Source organism: Schistocerca serialis, chromosome 8, assembly GCF_023864345.2.
Source record: "Schistocerca serialis cubense isolate TAMUIC-IGC-003099 chromosome 8, iqSchSeri2.2, whole genome shotgun sequence".
NCBI classification, from domain to species: domain Eukaryota; kingdom Metazoa; phylum Arthropoda; class Insecta; order Orthoptera; family Acrididae; genus Schistocerca; species Schistocerca serialis.
The window spans coordinates 624,026,577-624,044,244 of NC_064645.1; the positions used below are offsets into that span (position 1 = coordinate 624,026,577).

Here is a 17,668-nt window from a genome sequence, read left to right on the forward strand (position 1 = left end):
CATCTTTTTTTTTAAAAAAAATGTGTCTGAAAAATAATTACAAGATATTGTTTCCACACTTGCTGACTATTTTTTCACATAACTGCCATCTTGATCAATGCATGTGGTGACCCTTCGCATAAGCTTCTTTATGCCCTCCTCGAAGAACTCTCCTGCCACCTCCTTCTCCCATTTCAGAACCTCTTTCTGCATCCACTCATCTGCTGAAGATTTAATTCCACTCACATGTGCCTTCAGGGAGATGAGAAGGTCAGGGGAATGAGGTGGCGGTGGTTGATGGGTTTCAAAACATCCCAACCAAATGAGTCCAAGAGCACCTTGGCGGCTAAGACTGTGAGGATGAACACTGTGCTACAAGCACACTCCTCTCATCAGCATTCTCTTTTAACGCTGCTTTTGAGATTTTGTAGGCTCCCACAATATCTTTGTGCATTGGTGCTCTCCTTCTGAGGCAGAAATTCGACCAAAATGATGCCTTTTCAGAGCCAGAACGCTGAGGTCATGGTCTTTTTTCCCCAAAATTGTTGTTTTGAATTTGGAGAATTGCTGAGATGCCTGTATTTTTGTCTCAGGTATATAATGAGCCACCCACATTTCATCTCCAGTCAAATTGAGTTCGGAAAATCCTCACCTTCCAGTTCAAGTTGTTCAAGAGACTTGCAGGTGCTACTGACCCTGAGTTTTCTTGTGCTGCTGCTGTCAGCTGTTTTGAGACCCATCTTGTACACAGTTTCTGGTATCCCAACATTTCTGTGAATGTCTCATTTAAATGAGTTCTGAAGAGTTGTGGAAACATCACAGAATTTTCATTCTCTGTCAATCGGCAGTCTTCATGAACAGTCAAAATGGAAGGTCTTCCACTCCTCTGTTTGTCATGAATATTTGTTCTGCCTCCACTAAACTCCCTACATCAATTAAACACACATGTTCAGTTCATAACACCTTTGCCATAAACTGTTTTGATTTGCAAAATATTTTAGACAGATCTTATTGCTTCCAAGAATAGGAAGCGGATCACAGCACATGGCTCAGACTTGGTGGCCTTTCTTACCAACATCTTTCACACAACTGGTCACAACAACATGAGTTTACATACTAATGTGTTCCTGCAATGCTCGCTGTGGTCGGGGAATACCCCTATACTGCTTAGTGTTGCCAACCCTTAAAAAAAAAAAAAAAAAAAAAAAAAAAAAAAAAAAAAAAAAAAAAAAAAAAAAAACAGAAATACAGCCTATTATAGTTACAGTACACTAACTTTCTGAACATGACTCATACATATAGGCCCAGTAACTTCCCTTTTGTGCACCTGGAAAGATCAATGTTCCATTAAGTTCTCAGTGATTGCATAGAATCGGAGTAGTCAACATCAGATATTCAGCTCTGGGGTCAAAAATGGGGAGCACGAATCGATGAAATTCAATGGCACTGCAAAACACACTTTAGGCAGCGATGGGAAAGATCCATCCACGGTTCAATAGTAGTGTCAGAAAGTTGCAGTAAAAGCAAAGAGAGCTTCATCACAGATTTAAATGAAGTAAAAGCCTTCTTGACACACAAAAGTTGAATTGCGTAAAAATGAGCACAAAAAGGCCAATACAATTAATGTTCAACAATTTCATAAGTAAAGCATTTAAAACTCTGCTTAATGAACACACTTATATGCAACAAGCACATATCTTTCAGCACATAACCATAAAACCATGGACACAGTAATGCATAGAGCCAACAAGGGGCAGTATCTGGATGTGCTAAATGAATTTAAAAAATATATATATGCTACCAAAAGGAGAGAACCTTACAAGATTCCTATCACAAAGAATGTAATGTAATTACCATGAAAATATTTATCATGTAGAATAACCATTGATAGATGGTGGTCCATGCAGACAGTTGACACATGCTTCAATCCTGTAATCTGCCTAGCAACAACCTCTGCTGGCAATTTTTTGTCAATTTTTCAATAATTTATCACCTTATAGATTTGCAACAGCTAATAAAAATTAAATTTTGGAACTAAATATGGGTTTCTCATCACCATATTTCAAATTACTAACTACTACTACCACCAACAATGTCTTTTCTACTCTCTGCATCCCATGTAATACATTTGGACTATACAATGTTACTCTCTAATGAAAGGAAATGCTAGAATAATTAATAGTTTTAAAACATCCTATTTTTGGTAAATTTGTTGGACAGCTGCAAGGAGGATGGGATCATGTTAGTTTTTAGAGAAAAATGTTGAAAATACAAAATGAAAATAAAAAAACAATACAAATACAGTTATTTGGACAAGCAGATACCCTATCAACAAAAGGGAAGATGACACTGATAAGCCATGCACCGTCAGGAATATGTGAGTTCAGACTCTCTATCTTCTCTGGTCCTTACTTTCTTTACAGTTAGTGTGTGTGTGTGTGTGTGTGTGTGTGTGTGTGTGTGTGTGTGTGTTTCATCCCAGGAGTAAATTCGTGAACTAATATATCTGTTAGAGATCTTATACATTTGTACAAAAAGATGAAAAAGCACGAAAACTTCCACTTACACAAAAATGCAAAATGGAGAGTTGCTAAATGGAGGGAGAGTTGTGAAAGCTTACTCATTATTTCATTATTGCCCTAAAATGAACTTAATCTTGTACAAAACAACAAAATTCCATAAATGTTTCTTTCTTTTGTCAGGTAAGTTATGTATCTTCTTCTTCTTATTATTATTATTATTATTATTATTATTATTATTATTATTATTGTATACAGTGGCTCTAGTTGTATAAAGTTGTTGATAAGCATAACTGTAATACAGTAGACACTATAAATTTCACACTCTCACATGTATCTGAATCTAAACATTTGTGAATACCCACAATGTATTCTCACAAGCCACCACAGTGTATATAGGTACATAAAGTATCTTGTTTAGAAAGATGAATATCACTGATTTAACACAAAACAGAAAATTACATAACCCAAATTTACTATTTAGAAAATAAATAGAAAAAGCTATCATGTTGTAAAAGTGTTGTATTCAGCAGGGCACTTACGTTAGCCATAATTTGGTTTCCAACAACCATATGTGGGATTGGTGCTTGAAGCTGCACAGCTTCCTTTGCTAGCTGATTAAAGAGCTCTTTGCAAAACAAGACATTCTGTGCTGCTTCTAGCTTTTGTTGCCAGTGGACATCAGCATTTGTACTTGTAGGCCCTGACCCAAGTAGGTTAATTGTAGCACTGCACAAATCTTCTTGATCTGAAAGCCATGCAACAATGCAAAGAGCATGACAGAGAGAAAAGCCATTGCAATGTGGAAAAAAGGACATTTTTTTGAAGTGTTACACAACAGAATGGTTTAAATTTATGAAACATTATACTATTACATTTTATTACATTATAACAGTACTAACATAAACTTTGCTACAACTTAAGACATTGAATAAGTTTAACAGAGTAGATGGTACTAGATAGAAGAAAATTTCTTAATTCATTCTATGATTCCAATATATTACTTACAAGACATTTAATATACTCAGATGGGTTGTTGAATACATGAGTGCCAATGTGTATGACTCATTTCTGTACTAATGTTAAATCTTTGTATGGGTTGGTTTTAGTCCTATTTTATAAACATGCTATATTTTATTTATTGAGAAAAAAGATGGCAGCTTCATTTTGAAGCTGAACTACTTCCCCACGTAAGCTGCATATACAGGATTACTAACATAACCTGTGCAGGTGGCATACAACGGGGCCTAAAAGAATGTACACAACTGTTTACTTGCAGGCACTTGTATAGAAGAACCTACTTTTATGCCATATTCCTCCTGTGATGTAATAGGAAGTTTCTCACTAAATGGTGCACTCATTTTTTGTCTGAGAGAAGAGTCATACAATGGGAAGATCATCATCAACAGTGCTACAACTCTCTACCCATGTAGCACTGTCGAGAGATTTGGAATGTATACAAGGAAAATGGCGATCAGCAACTTTATGTCACCAACATGGCCTTTCTGGTGGCCTAACACTGATGAGGAAAATTTCTTCCTTCCTTAGGTTTTAAAGTAGCCTGTGGCTAACGACAGGACATTAGCGTGTAACGGCTACATTTGCTATAGTGGTGACTAAATTGTGAGTGATAAAATATGAAATATAGAACAACATCTGAAAACCACCAAAATATAAAAGGTTGCATGGATATCAGAGAGACAAGAAATAAATTACCTTTCTGACACAGTACTTCAATATATGCGACACCTTGAAGCTCACTAGGCACTGTGACACGCAGTGCTGAACTTGGCTTTGGTAAGGGTCCTGTTCCTGGGGATGGTGGAGGACTTGTTCCTTGCTGTGGTTCTTCTTCTGCTTTTGTTACTTCAAACATCCCCGTTTGTGCATATTTGGAACCAGCTTAAAATTTTTGGACATAAATATGTACATTATTACAGTTATACAATATTCATAATATAAGTTATATGGTAAAGCTCATCACATTCAAAATTAAAAGGGGATGTATTAGCTGCAAAGATGCAGTTCGTTTCTTAATTATCTATGAGGACTAACTTTGGAAGCATTACACATCTAATAGAAACAGAAACAGAAACAAAAACATAGCTGCACAAAGTGATTCACAACAAGTCTTATTTCTACAATAAAATAGTATCAACATCAATAGGCTACATAGAAGCACCAAAATATAAAATCATAATATTCTGGCAGCGAAGTACCTCTGTGAAATTATAATGTAAGGAACACAGTTTAAAGAGTAATGAACTAGAAAATATCACTGATTCATGCACTTGAAAATCAAGAAGCAAAATTACACAAAACATTGTTCATTTTCATGTGTTACTTCACAAAAGTATACTTGTTTCCCACTATGAATATCTCACATGAAAGCAGTCATGAGAATACATACAAAAAACACTACCATTTAATTTTCTTACACTGAGGTGAATTAGAGATGCTCATCTGGAAACTGGACAACTATATCAATTCATTAGGATCTGAATGTAAACTTCCCACATATTTAGAAGACTTTATTTCATTCTTCTTTCTTTTTATTACATGGATCTGATAGCAAAATGCTGTTTCATTATACTTTCCATTGTGATAATTATTTTCTATTGTGATAATTATTTTCAAATGGGTCACAGTCTATTTTCACTAGAGTGAAAACACTTTACAATAAAGACAGTACTATGTTACAATTCAAGGCTATTTTGAGATGATTAATTCTTGGACAACTATTTGCCTAAGATATTTCACTTTGTTGGACATGAGGACTGTCCAATGGACCACTCAAACTAATAGGAATGTTTGGTTTCTTTTTCAAATTTTGTAGAACCCATGGAAATCCCTACAGATTTAGGAAATTAAAAATTGACTCAGGTAGAGCCCTGAATACCTGAGCATGCTTTATAACTCAGCTACAGCTAGAACCCCATAGGAAAACAACAGTTTTGTCTCAACAAATATCATACATTGAGGTTGACCGTTGCTTTTTCCCCTCAGTGGCTTGTAACATTCTCACAGTCTAAGCAGTTAAGCTGTGATACCTGTTTCTCATGTCTCACAAAATTCCTATATTGTGGTGCACTATGGGTATTAAAGCACATCCAGACTTTATTGGTAAGCAAAGGCAGTTGCATTCATCTGCCCCAATTTAGGAACCCATTTGGGTCATAAAAACTGTATTAACATCTGAGTTGGAAAGTGAATGGAAAACAGACATAATTCCACATAGTTGAACTCAAGCACCCCATTGCAAACTAGTTAATTCTGAGGGAGACTACCTTGTTCCTCAAGAACCTGGATGATTGTTCCACTCCATTTGGATGTAATGTACTGAAGTATAGTTGCTGGAAGCAACAATGAAATTAATACTCCCCATCAAGGAACCAGTTACCTGCCCAGGATATAGAGGTGTCACCAAAAATAGATTAACAATATCACTACAACTTTGTATATCAGAATAACCAGATCAAGTACACAATGAAACATTCTTTCGATCCACTCTTGGAGCTTTTGTGGCAATGCACCACAACCCACACAATCCTAGCATTTTGCAGCATGCGAGTCAAATTACACACAATCCTGCTTGGCGCATTTACTAAAAGACATCTACTGCCAGACCTAGACTAATTCTATGTACTGCTACACTATCAAAACCAGTCTTACTAATGGTTTCCAGCCTCAGCTCAACCTCTGGGATAGTGTTACCATAGTTACCACTAAGAAACGTCCTGTAACAATCGACCTACTTTCAGAAAGATTATGAAGTTCTAACACTGAGTGAGTGAGGTGGTGCAGTAGCTAGCTCACTGGACTTACATTCAGGAGGACGACAGTTCAATCCCGCGTCCGGCCATCCTGATTTAGGTTTTCCATGATTTCCTTAAATCACTCCAGGCGAATGCCAAGATGGTTCCTTTGAAAGGGCATGGCCGATTTCCTTCCCCTTCCTTCCCTAATCCGATGAGACTGATGACCTCGCTGTTTGGTCTCCTTCCCCAAACAACCCAACCCCAACTCTAACACTCAACTCAGAAATGAAGATGCTAACGGGCTTCCAGCTGGCCACTAGCACTTCCATGAATAATCTTCACAAAGATAAAACAGGAGTACATTAGAAAGTCAACTGCTCAAAAGGCACATAAAATCACCTCACTTCAAGTTTCCACAGACACGAGTTTTCAACTGAATTAGACCTCACTATGTTTCAATTATTCATAAAATATCACCTCCAGTTATTTACTGTCACCATGCGGAGCTCAGCAGTCTCTCACTACCAACAGTGAGCACACTCACTAAACTGGAACACTTATTAAGGAAACCAGCAGATTAAGCTAAACTTCACACAGAACACAGTTGTGAAATTTTTCAAAACTGGCAGAAAAACTTTATTAATCGCTGAGGCTCACTCACCCCCCACTTGGTACACTAACACATCACCTCCACCAACAGGTGATGCATGGCCACAACAGCCTAAACATCATCATATGCATCTCAGTGTATTGTAAATTTACATGTTTTTTGAAAATAAGTTTGTTAATAACTTTTAACTGCAAAAAATATTAAGGATTTTTTGCCTTATTCCACATCCATGAGGACCATTTTACTTGGTATCTGTGCTAACCACAAGAGTTGCCTGCACATTCATCAATTTCAAAAGTTCCCAGCTCCTCCACAAAATGGTTTCTACATTCACACTTTTCAGCCAGCCAACCTAAGGAGCAGAATGAAGGTGCTTTCCTTTGCCTTTTCCTGTTCCCACAAAAAGCACTCCTCAACACCAAAGTGCTCTTTCCAGGCAGGACATCTCAAAAGTTAATTTCCAACACATGCTGGCAAGCATCTGTTATATGGGAAAGTAACTAGCCATTAAGCCAGCATAGAAGACCATTACCACTTATCATTTAGAAAGATTTTGGAAAGACTGGCTAGCACTTCTAGGCTGAACGAACACCCCTTCCCCCACCACCACAAAGTGTCTCTGATAGCCACAACAGCCAAGAGTACAAGCCCCAAGTGCAGTCAGCATTGATGTATTACAGCATGGAATGAAAGACAAAAAAATCAGTCATCCTCCATACGATGTAGAGCAAATATTTTCATTTACTCAAATGACTAATATATAGTTTAACACTTACTACTTTCTAACATTTCATTGATCTGAAAATGTAATCATCCCATACACTCCATTATCAACTGACTTAGTATGAAATCTAAAGTAAACATACAACCTTGTAAAGGGCTTTTAATTATTCAGCAGAAAGAAAGGAAAGATTCAAATGGCTCTAAGCACTATGGGACTTAACTTCTGAGGTCATCAGTCCCCCAGAACTTAGAACTACAACTAACCTACGGACATCACACACCTCCATGCCCGAGGCAGGATTCGAACCTGCGACCGTAGCGGTCAGGCGGTTCCAGACTGTAGCACCTAGAACCGCTTGGCCACTCTGGCCGGCGAAAGGAAAGAGATTACAGTTTAATGTCTCATCAAGGCTAAGGTCACTTGGGACAGAGTAGAAGCTCAGATTTGGAAAATAAATCAACTGTGACCTTTGCAATGGAATAATCCTGATATTTGCCTTATATGGTTTAGGAAAACCAACATTTTAATTACATACACAACTAAAATTTCTTTTCATAATTTTGTTTAGTAGAGCTGAGTGGCGCTGTAGACAGAAAACATTTACAAACGGTTTTTCATTACGAGCAATACTTTTTAAAATTGTAATTTCCATTTATACTCTGTGTGTGTCTGTGTGTGTGTGTGTGGGGGGGGGGGGGGGGGGGGGGGCGCCCGCGCGTTTGAGTGTGCTCCCAGATGTGAAAACATCCAGTACAATTTGCAGTTTTATAATGCAGTGACTCACACTTCCTGGATGTTTAGAAATCATTACAAAATTTTACCGAAGTAGCAGCTCAGTTGTGAGTGCTCATCATTTGTTCATCAGATAATTGAGTCACATCACCATTTCTCTATTCAGGCTGTACGCTACACTCTTATCAAATTTGAGTGGGACGTCACTCTACATCACCATCATGAAGACAATGTAAAGCGTAACAGCCAGTACTGAGGAAGAGCCGAGTGTGTCAGTTTCAAGATGATATTAATGGTTGGGGCTATCTGAGACATCAAAATGGTGAACCTTAACTCTTGTTAAAGAATTTGGGCCTGCAACCATACAAATTTCCACTGACTGAAAAATTAAGGTGAAACAAGCACAAATTGTGTCACGAGTTCACTGATTGGGCCGTAAACAGTTGGAAGCTGATCCTGATTTCACTGGAAAAATCAGTTTCTCAGACAGGTGCATCTTCATCTCATGGCTTCATCAATAAGAAAAACTGTCATTAGTGGAACGAGAAGACTTCACAAGTGACCTATGAGGTGCCACTGCATTCAGAGAAACTCACCGTATGGTGCAGTTTATGCCATTTCTTTCTAGATGAGAGAAGAACTGTTACTGTCAATGGCAATCGCTACAGAGCCAAGTTATGTGAATTTCTTTGGCCACAACATGAGACCATAGATATTGAAAACATGTGGTTCAAGCAGGATAGTCCTATGTGTCACAGGATGGTCCTATGTGTCATACAGCAGCAGCAGCTGCTGCTGCTGCTGCTGCTGCTGCTATGCTTGATTTGCGGAGGGATAAACTTGGCGACCAGATCATCTCAAGACATAGATATGTGAATTGGTCACCATAGTCACATAATTTAATACTTGTAGATTTTTTTTCTTTGGTGCTACATAGAAGCCCAGATCTATGCTGACACGGCACAAACTTCGGGACATTTGGAGGCAAGCATTCATTGGGCTATTCCCGACAAAATGGTGCTAATGTTGGACACACTAATTAACAACTGTAGCCGTCAAGTGCATCAGTGTGTTCAAAGCTGTAGTGGACATTTGAATGATATTTTGTTCAGAAAGCAATGCAGTACCTAAGCTTCAAAATAAAGCACAATTTACTTTGATACATCAATTTTTCCCCCCTTAAAATTTTAAAAAGTATCACTCTTAATGATAGACTCTTAGTAATAACACTATTAATAACCATAACCACACTCATTTCATTAAACTAGTAGTACCTGTTCTATAGCTCAAGTCTCCAATTATAGAATTTGATACTTTTTTCAGCCGCCAGTTCTGTCTCAGTCTTAGAAGCTCTATGTGAAAATCAGGAACATTTCTATTTCGCACCAGTTCGCTCTGTGAAGTTCTCAGTCTTTCGGCACCAGTTAAAAGAACTGACGCTGCTGCTGCTAAGGCCTTCAACAGATCAAGCCCTTTACCTCAGACAAGATCACAAATCAATTATTATAATCATTAATGCTGATAACATGTATACATATATTTTTTACCTTTTTTCTTGCATACACTTGCACCATTGCCTTTGTCTCTATGTTTTCTTGTGGAACTGGGTCAAGAACCATATAACGTTTTTCTTTAGCAATGACCAATACATCATGCAAAACACAGACTTCTGTTAAGGCATTCCTGTTGAAATAATAAACAATCTTGGGAATTAAAAATTTATTTGAAAGTTGCTGAAGAGTTAAATTCATCTAGTGTCTTCCTTGCTCCATAAACTTTTCACCACAATTGTCATCCTGAGACCATGGTGATGGTTTAAAAACTCATATCATAGCTCAAAAATTTGTCAGGCGACTGTCAACAGCATCAATATACAGCATGTTCCAAAAGGAATATACCTGTTTTAATACATTGAAGCATTTATTATATTCAACTTACAATTACAAATAGTACATCAAATGAAAGAGTAGCTCAAATAATTTTATTTGTACACCTGTTACAAGCTCTAAAGCCTACAGACTATGGTCTACTTACCAACTTTGCAAACAAAATGTTGGTGCATGACTATGAAGCTTTTCTGGATTGTGTCGTCTTCAGTGATGACTTGACATTTCATGTAAGTGGAAATGTGAAGACACATAATGTGTGTCTGGGGGTCACCAAATCCCCACGAGAAGGCACAGTTGAAACGACACTTCCCTAAATTAAATGTTCCTTGTGTCATATTCCAGCGGAAAGTTTAAGAGCCTTTCTTTTTCTGTGCAACAACTGTAGCTGGTGCTTCATATCTTGATGTGTTAGAACTGTGGCTCTTTCTTTATACTGGAAGAAGCTGAACCACAGAAATTTATTTGGCAGCAAGATGGTGCGCCATCTCTGGTGTGATACACTACATGATTGGTTAAATGACGTTGGCTGCAAGGGGCAGATTACAGAGCTTGTTACGCATGGCCTCCACCATCACCTGATCTGATGCCAAGCAATTTTTACCTTTGTGGTTCATAAAGGGTCACATGTATCTACCTGCACTACAAGCTGGAGTAGCTGACTTCAGAAACAGGACTGAAACAGTTGTTGCAACAATGACATCAGACACATTGATTAAGGTTTGGGAAGATCTTGCCTATCAACTCGATGTGTGCTGTGTGACGAATAATGTTCACATTGAATAGTTGTAAGGAAAACTGTTTGAGTTGTTCTTTCATTTAATGTATTTTTATAATAATGTAAGCTGATTGCAATAAATGCAACAAAGCCTTAAAACCAGTATGTTCATTTTTAAACACCCTGTACTTTGAGAAATGCATGGTAAACAAATTGCTGTCATACAATATATTTATTAACAACCAGTTTTGATCACTGATCATCTTCACAGTGCTGGCACAAAAATGGAAACAAAGTGAAAACTGTGAACATCAACACAAATTACATTTTCATGAGAATTATTAGTCAGAAAAATTAAGTGTACTTATGAAAAATATTGTGACAACTTCACATGACACATATGCTATTTAACCAAAAAAAGATGTCATGGCAGACTTCCAAACATCAGAAAAAGGTACTTTGCACCATAAACCAGCTTAAGCAAACTGAAAACATTGAAAAATGAAACCATGTGACTGCAATAAGTGCTTAGCAGTTTGTGCCCAATGAAATGGTAGGTGTGCTACCTGATGGCTACATATAACCAAAAAGAAAACTAAGGTGGTAGTGCAGGCAGCAGGTGAACATGCCAAGTAGATACATATTAACCTCGGACAAGAGACTTTTGAAGAGATGGAAAAATTTTGCTGTACTACGAAGTAGAGTAAATAAAGAAGGAATATGAAAAAGACACATTCTATTAGAGATTGTACAAGGCAACAGGGCTTCCTATGTAAAGAAGTAGATGCTAAGATTCAAAAATATAAACTCTAAGACCAGAAAAGTATCATGAAAAGCTATGTTCAAAAAACTCTTCTGTATGGGTGTAAAACATACACAACATGGAAGATAAAAATGAAACTTTTTAAAAGTGGTGTTACAGGAGACATGTGAAAATAATGTTGATTGATCAAATAAGAAATGAAGATACTGAGGATGAGTCAATGAGGAAAAAATGGCTTAGAAAGAACATAAGGAGACAGAGAGATAGGGTGGATGAGCACATACAAATTGTTGCTGAAAACTATAGTTGAAGGGACGATAGTACGAAACAACTGCAGGGGCAGCCCTAGACACCAGCATATAGCAGACATTCTTGAGGTTGTAAGACACAAAATAAGCAGCAGAAATTGAGATTTGCATCAAGCCACCTTAGGGTTGATGACAAAAACAGCAACAATTGTATTTCTTGAAGAACAGCCATCATCTACTTGTAACACCAGAGGCCTTATTACTATGAACATACCTATTTGCAGCAAAAAGGAATCTTCACTCCTAGATAATCAAATTATTTCTAAAAGGAGTGGGTATAATAAATGTTCTCAATTTTGGTAATATTTGCCAAGGTGGCATGAAGCAACAGCAAGTGGTCGGGATATAGTAAGTACAGTTGCTGTACCACTTCACAGCACCTATTCATACAGGATTTGAATGACACTCGTTCCTTTTTCTCCTGCCTCATCAAAACTGGCTCCAATTTATCCATATTTCCCTACAAACTACTTCCAAATCTTGCCCCCCCCCCCCTTTCCCCTCCTCGTAACTGCCAACAACACATCAGCCATCCCTACTTACGGGGTGCGTATCCACTCACCCAATTTTGGCCTTCAGCACGAACTCCCATGGACCTTCACGGTCGCAGACATTACTGATCCCATTCTGCGCGTCGACTCCCTTGGTCATTACAGTCTACTGAGCGATGTAGCGAAGCATCACTTAGTCAACAGTAACCCCAGTAGATCAACCCATTGCAGCTAGCATCCTGACACCTGTTTCACCATGAAACAGCTGGTGATTTCAGGTCTATATGCTCAGCTTCTTGCAGAATTCCCCTGCCTCATCCAGACACCCATTGACCCGTGGAACGTTCAGCATGACACTCTGCATTACATCACCATCATCCCTGCCTGCCTGTCTCCCCAGTTTTCTGTCCCCTCCCTCCTCAAGAGCACAAAATCGTACAAATGGAGTTCAAAGAGCAGCTCATCGCCAATGTACTTCATCCTTCCAGAAGCCCCTGGCTCTCAGGTCTTCACCCCCCCCCCCCCTCAAGAAGAACAGTTCCTGGCACCCTGGCAGCGATTACAATAAACTCAATGCCCCCACCATCCTTGACCATTATACTGTCCCACTCCTCCACACCTTCAACAACACCATCTCGGGAGCTAGTATCTTCAGTAAAGCACATTGTAATAAAGCCTACACACAAATCCCACTCCCCATCCCCTCCGCACCCCAGAAGACATTGAGAAAACAGCCACAATCACACCTTTCAACCTGCTTGAGAGAGCATTCATAAAATTCAGCCTCTTTAATACCACAAAAACATGGCAATGATTTTTGGACAACATCCTCCAGGGCACACTGTGTTGTTTTGCCTACCTAGATGATACACTCATCTACCCCAGGGACCCTACCGAACACTGCCAAAACCTACCCAAAATTTTTTCCCACCTACAGAAAGCTGGAATGATCCCCAACACAGCTAAATGCATTTTCGGGGCAAGCGATGTTAAGGCCTCCAGCATATCGTCGGCATGGTAAATTCTTCCGTCGCCATTTTAAGGATGCTGCTGCCACCCCAGAGCGGTAGAAACAAAGGCAACAAACTGGTCTCTTGGATCCAGACCAGGATCGAGAGCTTTGAGAAAACAAAATGAGACCTCGCCAATGTGGTCCTTTTAGTCCACCCCTTCCCTAGTGCCCTCTTCACATAATAGCGGATGTGAGCCAGATGGCTGTTGGAGCCAACGTACAACAATGTGTGAACAACATCTGGCAACTGCTTTCCTTCTTTTCATCCAAGCTCACTGATACACAATGCTACTGGGGCACATATGACCTTTAGCTGCTGCTCACAGTCCACGAAGCCATCCGCTATTTCCAATCTCTACAGATCACCACCCCCTTGCCTCTAGTTTTTGCAGGAAAGACATGGACCAGATCTCACTGCGACAGTTTAGGCTGCAGGAGTACATCGCACAATTCACTACTGATTTCTGGCATGTTGCCGGCATCAGCATCATTGTGGCAAACTTTACACTACAATGCCCTGGCCACTGCTCAGGAGGATGATCTGGACCTAGCCCACATCCTTCAGAATGCTGACTCTGGCCTCAACCTCCAGGTAAGATCCATACCCGCTCTGCCCATAAGATCTGGTGCGATGGCTTTGTGGATCCTCCACAACCTGATGGTTCCAATGATTGCCCACTACCCTTTCTCCCTCCTACCTTCTGAAAACTGGCATTTGACCATGTCCATGACCTCACACAACACAGGCATCCACACTTCTGCCACCCTCATGAAATAATGCTTTGTCTGGCCGGGCATTCAACGTGACTGCAGCAACTGGGTTCGGACCTGTGTTCCATATCAGCGCGCCACAGTTGGACAGCACACTCACTCCCACGCGGCCACCCTTCCCTCCCACACAACACCAGTTCATGCAGGAACATCTCAACATAGTCGGCCCACTGCTCTCCTCCAACGGATGTCGATACCTGTTGACAATTACAGCCAGATTTACACACTGGCCAGAGGCTGTCCCTATCCCTGACATTTCAGCTGAAACTGTGGCTTCGTTCAGACCTGGGTGTCCCACATTGGATGCCCCCCGACATCATTGCAGTTCGCAGGTACCAGTGCATCTCGGCCCTCTTCCAATCTCTGACAGCCACCTGTGGCTCCAATTTCCACCATACAATTCACCTGGGAACTTCTCCTGTGGGGCTGATATACAGACAGCCACTCGCCATTTCCAGCAAGTAATCTCACTGCTTTCCAACAGCACCATTCCAGTTCTCGTACATCAGCTCCAAGGTCTCATGGCTCAGCTACAACGAATACCTCTGCTACGTCATGGTGAGCACCATACCTTCATCCACGCTGACCTCACAGCATGCACATGTCATGCTTTAGATGGATGCCTACCAGCTTACGTCCTGCCCTCAGTATTTGGGCCTGCACTTGGTGTAGTAATTTAGGGACAAGACTTTTCCATTCATCTGTATGGGGCCACAATAACCATCTCTATAAACAGACACAAGCTGGCTTATGTCCTAGAGACCCCTCCAGCCAACGAGCACAGCACCATTGAGATAGAGTTGCCCCCGCCTTCCACCAGTCCCAGTCACAGCACCACCAACACAGCCTCCAGTGCTATGCAGGCCAAAACCATCCCCTATGCTGTTCCTCATGTGCCACCAGTCAACGTCACTCCTGATGCCATGTCCAACACACTGCCACTGACGCAGCCCCCCAACGCTACCTGTTGCCCACTGCCAATCAACTATATGACTGACACACCATCCTGGGACCCCGATGCCACCCTGACCTCACAGGTGCCTGCCACTCCCGACAGAGCACCATCACCACTGCCACTAACACCTGCACCACTAGAGTAACAACACTATTTCACAGGCTCCCAATACCATGAACAGGAGCTGCCCCTGCCCCTCCTCTCACAGGAAACCGCACCATGAGCACTAGCACAGCAGTGACAGCCCATACATGTCCCCCACCCCCCAGCAGACATCCTCAGTCATCTCCAAACACCCCTCTGCATGGTTGGCACCACAGTTTTCCTTTTGTAAGGGTGGAACTGTGTGGCAACTCCTTCCGTTCACCTCCACCTGTAGCAGCAGATGACAGGCTGCACTGACAGAACGCCAGCGGTCAGTGAAGCGACTACTGGCCAAGGTACCACTATAATCCTCCCACCCAAGCACCTTCACTGGTCACTTCTGTCAGAGGTATAGCTTAGATTGCCACACATTCCAGACGCCATGCACACCAAACCATTGCTAGGGCAGTTTCTTCTTCCGCTTCGATGAGGCAACACCACCTGGCTGCACTTTCAGCAGCTCATCTCACGCAACACCATGTGGCTCACGTCTGCACATTTTGCTGGAGTATGCACAGACAGCAGGATTTTGTCTCTACATCCAGCGTCAATGTTTTGTCATAGTTCAGTTAATGAGAGAAGTGCTAATGCGTCTTCAATGCCACCTTCCCCAGCCGCATTATCTCCAGGTGCTTCCCTCGACAGCAGCTGTACCAAGCCTGATGCAGGTCACCTGGTTCATCCCCCACCAGTATCAGCACCTGGAATACTGTGTGCAGTGAGGCGTAAGTAGCGTGATGAAGTGCAGTGTGCACCAGGATTACCAGGTGGGTTTTTTTTACCATCCAATCCCCGGCCATTTGGGCAGCCCTTTACCACCAAGTGCGCCACTGAAGCAAGTTTCCCCACACTGCCAGATGACATCAAACAAAGTACTGTGAACCATTCATTGTCTGCCCTGTCCAAAGACAGGGCAAGGACCCCCATCCCCCTTGATTAAGAGGCAGTAGCTCCTTAAATTTGATTGTAGTTGTTGTTAGTTTTTAGGAATAATATCTCTGAACCAGCTTATGTGCTTCTTCCAGCACGCCCCTTTATTAATTGTTGTCTTTTTTAATTAGTTTGCCTTTATAGGCATGTAGGCATCTTAGGAGCATAGAAGGGACCCTAAACCAGTCTGTCACTACCAAACTGACTATCCATCTTCATGAAAAAAAAAAAAAAAAAAAAAAAAAAAAAAAAAAAAAAAAAAAAAAAGAAGAAGAAGAAGAAGAAGGAAGGGTCTGTTCCTTGCAGTCATCTGATTGCTTATATCAAGTTACTGACATGTGATATGATTTATAGAAGCTTTCTCTGAATTCTTAGTGCCCTTAATGGAAATGTGGATGCTGGACAGTTCCTCTGGGCTCCACATAAGCCATGTGCACAGTTTGCTCTGGAAAGGGACTTTCACATTTTGCATTAAGAGTAACCTTGGTACATTCCCTGTTGACAAACCTAATATAAATACCCTGTATTTACTCCAGATATAGATTGAATTGTGTCAAAGTCTCTCATATCAATTTTAAAACTTATGGCTTGGATGACATCACAGACGCACAGTTCGATTTGGCTACTGGCATTTTCCATCATAATATGAGAAGAGTTTCACTTTAACATTTCCCAAATGGTCACAGCAGTAAAAAACAGCCTCAAGCCATGAGCAGCATCTATTTAAAACAGGGTTAAGGGGTGGTAAAGCTTCTTGTAACATTTACTTTGAAAGTTTTAGTCTCAAAGCTTTGACAACACATTTTCTAATCTGGACAATATAATATTTTCTTCAACTTGCAGGAGTCTTAACTGTTCTGCTACTTTGTACAAAGTGTGTACCAGACTTTGCATTCAAGCTGTTCACCTGCTTTATTCATATGTGGCAGCATTTGTGACTCTAACATGGCACAGGTTTTATTTTATTTTTTCATTTTTTTTCATACACCCATGTACTCCGCATATTCTGTGCATGTTACTGTCACATATTTGGCTTAGATCTGCAAAAACACAGTGGGAATTTTTATGACTTTAAAAAAAAAAAATCACCATGTACTGAATTGTTCAGTTTCATGCTGGCTATTTTTGCCAACATGAGAGCCTTGTATCAACTGTTTTACAATATATTGTTTTCTACAGCCCTTTTGGTACGAGCCACATTTTCTGGTGTTGACTGGCAATGAAACTAATTCTCTGCCACCTCTGAAAACTGAAATGAAGCTTGGATGTGTTGTGTAATCTGGAACTGTTTTTTGAGCAATCTGCAATTCAGGTGCAAGTATTTATTAATGTAACTTGAAAATGTTGTGTATTTCACTACCAAATGCG

At 40.4% G+C, this 17,668-nt stretch overlaps 1 protein-coding gene across 1 annotated transcript in view; it reads right to left on the reverse strand.

The window, feature by feature from the left end:
- Positions 1 to 17,668, reverse strand: part of LOC126416475 (mediator of RNA polymerase II transcription subunit 17) — a 113,554-nt gene that overhangs the window by 85,362 nt on the left and 10,524 nt on the right. Inside the window, exons 3-6 of the mRNA XM_050084210.1 lie at positions 9,870 to 10,005; positions 9,597 to 9,777; positions 4,215 to 4,400; positions 3,041 to 3,246 (exon numbers count right to left, since the gene is read on the reverse strand). Coding sequence (XP_049940167.1) covers positions 3,041 to 3,246; positions 4,215 to 4,400; positions 9,597 to 9,777; positions 9,870 to 10,005 — 709 coding nt within the window. The remainder of the gene's footprint in view (positions 1 to 3,040; positions 3,247 to 4,214; positions 4,401 to 9,596; positions 9,778 to 9,869; positions 10,006 to 17,668) is intronic.